At 40.9% G+C, this 6,000-nt stretch overlaps 1 protein-coding gene across 4 annotated transcripts in view; it reads right to left on the minus strand.

Annotated features, from left to right (window-relative positions):
* Positions 1 to 3,025: 3,025 nt before the first annotated feature.
* The window catches only part of traf6 (TNF receptor-associated factor 6), a 7,897-nt gene continuing 4,922 nt past the window's right edge, over positions 3,026 to 6,000 (minus strand). For all 4 annotated transcript variants that reach the window (XM_016511976.1, XM_016511977.1, XM_016511975.1 and 1 more), the window contains 3 exons: positions 4,596 to 4,667; positions 4,390 to 4,467; positions 3,026 to 4,184 (listed from right to left, as the gene is read on the minus strand). In XM_016511976.1, the coding sequence (XP_016367462.1) occupies positions 3,315 to 4,184; positions 4,390 to 4,467; positions 4,596 to 4,667 (1,020 nt within the window). In that variant the 3' untranslated portion in view covers positions 3,026 to 3,314. The remainder of the gene's footprint in view (positions 4,185 to 4,389; positions 4,468 to 4,595; positions 4,668 to 6,000) is intronic.

A 6,000-nucleotide genomic window follows, 5' to 3' on the forward strand; every position in this document is an offset into this window, starting at 1 on the left:
TGAAAAAAAAGAATTGTTGCTCTACATAAAGACATGGACGACAGCTGCGAAACTGTAGATCCAGGGCTCGCAAAATTTCAAAATCCCTGGTAGCCCTTCAGGCAGGCACTCTTCAGATTTTGGTAGCCTGAAATTTAACCAGCCTTCTGTTTTTTATATACAGAAAATTGAATAGGAGTCAAAATGTCAATCAAAACATTTTAAAAACACAAATATCAAGGAAGGAATTGTATTTCACTATTTACAGAGTATCTGCGGGATTTTTAAAAATCAATTTAAGGCTTTTTATGACCCTTTTTAAGACCTGCACAAATAAAATGAACACTGTATGAGCGGGGTAGGGCAATATCTATGATAACATAAACTGTAAAATTACATGATTTACAGTTCAGATACAGGTTTTCACAAAAACAAAAAAATCTTGATAAACAATTTTTCAGCCTTTAAACCATTTTAAAGAAAAGGGATGAGACAAACATAAAATTATATTTAAAGCATATAAATATATATCATATTTGTCTTAATTGTTTAGATTTTTAGAAGGCACATTAGCTTATTTCACATTTACAACTCTGCGCGTTTGCTGCGTAAAGACATGGGTCGATATTTACATTGATCTGAAAAAAAAAAAACAATAGGAGGGCTTACTGAAAATTTTCATTTTCTGCCACTAGGTGGGGCATTTGAAACCAAGTAGGGATAACTGCAGGCTGGAGCAGTGGGCCTGCCGAAAGGTAGGGGGCGTGTATAAAGGTCTTTCTAATTAGGTTAGGGTTAGGGTTTGGTTTAGGGGTTAGTTTCTGTTGTAGCATCAAAGTCCCTTTATAGTCTTTGGTAGCATTCACCTTTAGGCACGCCACCTTTTGCCATGCCCATTACTACGACCTGCAGCTACCCCCGTCTCTTTGAAATGGTAGAAATACAGCGGTTTCCCCGGTAACGGCTCTACACAAAGCAGCGCTGCGCTCATAAACGCTGCTTTATCCGGCATTACAAGTAAGATGAAATGAAAATACCATCGAAAATTTTCTGAAGATAGTCAGTTCCCTTCAGAGACACATTCACATAAAAACACCACTAAATTGAAGACTTGCATTTAAGATAGCCCATCGGGCAGGGCGGTGATACATTTTGGTAGCCCGACTGGAAAACACAAAACAGCAATTTTGCGAGCCCTGAGATCTGACTAAAACACACCTCTGAAGTCTGCCATGTTATGAAAGCATCTGTGAGAACTTAAGAATGCGCAGGAAAGACAGAAACTATGTGAATTCAACAATAATTTATAAAGACAAATATCAACTCATTTGGGCACTGTATATTGTGATGAAATAAAGAACATTATATGAAAAAAAGGATTGTCAGATTTCCAGTGTCAATACAATTATCAGATTAATTTGCATATATTAGACCATCTGATTAAAGAAAAGGTACTCAGTTATGTTGTCAAAGTTTTTCAATAAAGCAAGTAGAACATTCACACTTGTAAGCAATATTGAGCAAAATTAAGGTGACTGGAGAAAAAAACAAAACATTATGTCTTGTTTATAGGCCACGCTTCTTACGTACTATACCTTTCAGAAATTTAGAGCAGCTGACAACTTTCAAGACAAACATCTGCAATAAAGGTGTGATCACATTTACGGTTTGGCAAATTTTTATGGGTAAAATCCAGTAATTTCTATACAAATCCAAGTGACAGGGAGCTTCGCGAGAGGGCAAAAGATTTCCCCAGGCAGATTTCCCCAAGCAAGAGTTCAAACTGATTATGCAGATTCACTCCATTAACCAACAGAGAGTTGCCTGGTTTGAAAGGGACTTCTTTGTGAGCTACACTTCATGCATCGCTTACAGTTTTTCATTGACACTTCGCTAATGTAACCCCACCTTAAGACATTAAGTTGTTAAATGAACAATGCACAACATTCAATATAATCAAAGTAAACAGTGCTGCACTGTACTAATGATGCTTTAAATTGTCAGGTCTCATCAGATAAATGAAAATTAAGCACATTTTATGAACAAAAAAAAAAGGAATTTTTTTTTTCCTACTGTTGAGTTGGCAGAAAAGGCAGCAAAAATGAGTTAGATGTAGTACAATGAAAATAATTTGTGGAAGCTAACACTTAGCATAAGCAGCACCATTAAAATAATAGTTTTACACCCTTTAGCTTGGTTGACAGGACATTCAGTGAATTTCTGATACTAATACATAGGTCTGTCCATTGATTGCACTGATTAAAATGCTTTTGAGAAACATTTGTATATAAAACACTTCACAACAGACATGAGAGTTATGCAACTTTGTAAAAAAATATCATTACTAAGCCTGGTGTACCATAAAGAGTCTAAGGCTGTGTTCACACTTGTCATGTTTGGTTCGATTAAAACGAACCCTGGTGCGATTGCTCTGTTAGTGCGGTTCGTTTGAGTAAGTGTGAACGCTGCCATCCGAACCCTGGTGCGCCCCAAACAAGCGGACAGAGACCGCTAAAAAGATGGGTCTCAGTATGCTTCCAAACGAACTCTGGTGCGGTTCGAATGAAATATGAACGCAACACGGACCAAACACTTCTAAATGAACCAAAAACAGGAAGCAATCACAAGATGCGACACTATGTGACATGATTTAACGATGCGGAACGAGCGGTGTATCCAAAAGTTCGCAGGTGGTGAAAATAAAGTACACGCAGCAATGAGCACGCTTAGTCCAGCAGACAGCATTATGTGTGTTCGACTTAAAGCGGCGCTGCGCATACCGATCGGTGAATGGGTACTTTGATGTCATACACCGATCAATCTGCGACTGACATTAGATGGCGTTTAATGAAAAACAGAAATATTCCGGTACACATCGAATCCTATTTGATCTACAATTCCTCTCCATAACAACTCCCTCTTATTGAGATTTTTGTAGTCGCTGTCGCGTTTGTCATAAAGCCCTTTGTGTTCAGACACCAATGGGTCGGTCAGTTTGTAACGCTGCGCGTCAAACCAAAAAAACGAGCTTGAGGCGTTTTTTAAAAAATGACGCTTTTACGCCTCGCGTTTTGTGCGTCGGTGTGCACACTCACATTGGCGCCCTTTGTTTAGTCATGAGGCGTTAAACGTTGGCGATAATCGCACGCGATATTCGTCCTGGTGTGAACAAGCCTTTAGGTTGTATCGTTTTCTTTTTTGGTCCGGACCAAACGAACCAAGAGAACCGAACTACAAGTGTGAACGCACCCTAAGAAAGTCCAGGTTTTGCCACATCTTCCTTGTTTCAGCAAAGTGTCTATGAGAACTTAAGAGTACAAGAGCAATGTAGGAACTCAAAGTGAAGGTTCTGACCCCCGAGGTTGGACCCCTTCCCTCCTGAGGCTAGCATCAAATCGTGGTGTCACCTCGCAGCGCACCAACAGCACGTCATCTTTCACAAACCCACGCTGCTGCAACGCCTGTAGGTGCAGGAAAGTAACGTAGCCAAAACCCTTGGGGTTGCGGAGGACAGTAGGCCTCTGGAAGGCCTGCAGGTCCGGCTTGGTCTCCATCACTTCCACATGATGCTGCCCCTCGACCTGGTCCAACACTGCCAGTCGGATCATGCCCTGCAAGGGCCAGGAGAGCTGGCTGTCAAACTCACCCTGCATAGTGTGCACAAAAAGTGAGATGTAGTTGGAACAGCGAGGGGCACTGGGAGTTTGCAGATGCAGTCGTAGGCAGAGTTTGTACCCCGGCCGGCCCGTGTAGAAAGGTGGGCTGTGGAGGACTATGGGTTGACCGGCCTCTTGGTTGCGCAGCTGAAGTGAGAAGTTCTCCAAACGCCATACATAGACACCTTGATACTGCTGGGCTTCCAGCTCTCGGGTGGCCTCCTCCAGTGAGCTCAGCTTTCGGCGTAGCTCTGTGACCTGTTTTTTCTGTGTCTCATTGTGGATGCACAGCTCCCGGATCTGTTGATCTTGACGAACCAGCCGACCCTCCAGCTCCAAGACCGTCTCACGCAGGTTCATCAGCTCCTGTCTACACTGGCAAGAATCTGGGGCTCGGGCAGTTTCTCCACGTTCGTCTGACGAAGAGTGGGCAGCAATTGACGGCACTGGGCAGGTACTGAGTGTCTGGCTGCGCAGGAACTCAGCCATGTAACGCATGTGCATCTGTGTAAATTCCTGCATGTGCTGGGCCAGTTCATTTCTTGGCATCTGTAACATTTCCAAAGAAATAAAAAGGTTTGACACTTATATGTTATACACCACTCAAAAGTTAAGTATTAATATTTTTGTATTTATAATGTATATGTTTGTTGAAATTGATACATTTCTTTTCAGGATTCTTTGATGAACAGAACGTTCAAAAGAACAGCATATATGTTTTTGAGTGTTATGCAACAGGAATCTCATGGCCCACCTTTTCACGACAACCAAAAGTGCTGAAAGTACAGGCTACAGGAGCTTTAAGACAGTCTGTGTCACAGTGCAATGCCAACTGAAACCAACAAAAACAGATTCATTCAGCTTCATAGTTTCACAATGAATAATTTTAACTATCAAAAAGAGTTCATTACTGTTGTGCCTCAGGAAATGTGCATATTAGTGAAAAATCATCTGACACACCTGATCCCGAATAAGCTCCATTTCGCAATATTCACACACTGTATTGGCGAAAGGACAAATCTGTTCATGAACCTAAACAAAAGAAGATAATCGTTTCAGACAGTGTTGTTATTGGTAACTAAAACTATTAAAATGCTAAAATAAACAAAACAAAAACAATGAAAACTTAAAAAATATAATCAGTAAACTGAAATAAAATAAGTTTAAGTCACTATATTTAATAAAACTAATACAGAAATAGAAGTACAGTGCCCTCCATTAATATTGACACCCTTGGTAAATATGAGCAAATGCGGCTGTTAAAATAAATCTGCATCATTTATCTTTTTGATCTTTCATTCAAAAAAATTCACGACATTCTAACCTTTCATTGAAGTAAAACAATTGGCAATGGGTGGAAACTCACATTATGAAATAACTGTTATAACTGCACCCCTAGAAATTCGTATAGAGTAAAATATGGCTGAAGTATATTCCCATACATATTTACATTTTTTTTTAGCACACCAGGATGACTAGGAGCATGGCTATAAGAAAATAGCTAAAGCATTGAAAATCCCCATTTCCACCATCAGGGCAATAATTAAGAAGTTCCAAATAACTAAAGATGTTACAAATCTGCCTGGAAGAGGACGTGTGTCTATATCGAACTAAAGCACGGCGAGGAGGAGAGTTTTAGTGGCTAGAGACTCTCCAAGGATCACAGCTGGAGAACTGCAGAGATTAGTTGAGTCTTGGGGTCAGAAAGCCTAAAAAATATATATACAGTATATCAAACAGCCCCTACATCACCACATGTTGTTCGGGAGGGTTTCTAAAAAATCCTCCTCGCTCTTTCAAAAACAAACTCCAGCATATTCAGTTGCAAGACACGACTGGAACGAAGCCTCTGCCATGGCCGTCCCAGTTCCCTGACCTGAACCCTATGGAAAATGAGTGGGGTGAGCTGAAGTTAAAGGGTTAGTTCAACCAAAAATGAAAATTAGCCTGTGTTTTACTCACCCTCAAAGCATCCTAGGTGTATGTGACTTTCTTCTTTCAGATGAATCCAATCGGAGTTATATTAAAAACTGTCCTGGCCCCTCCAAGCCTTTCAATGGGGGTAAGCGGGTGTTGGTTGTCAACAGTTCAGAAGACGTGAAATAAAGTGCGCGCATCTGTAATAAAACGTCCCTCACACGGCTCCGGGGGGTGAATAAAGGCCTCCTATAGCAATTCCATGTATTTTTGTAAGATAAATATCCATATTTCAAAGGAAATAACCACTTTTCTCTCACTTCCGCTGACTGTGGTACGCGGAAGTCGTTCCGGCGGATGACGTAGGACGTATGCGTCGTGCCTCTGAGAAATGCAGGAGCAAAGGAAACAAAGTTTCCTTACTTTAGCAAAGGAAAACCAGTCTCCT

The sequence above is a fragment of the Sinocyclocheilus rhinocerous genome, unplaced genomic scaffold (assembly GCF_001515625.1).
Source record: "Sinocyclocheilus rhinocerous isolate Xijiao unplaced genomic scaffold, SAMN03320098_v1.1 scaffold2340, whole genome shotgun sequence".
NCBI lineage: Eukaryota > Metazoa > Chordata > Actinopteri > Cypriniformes > Cyprinidae > Sinocyclocheilus > Sinocyclocheilus rhinocerous.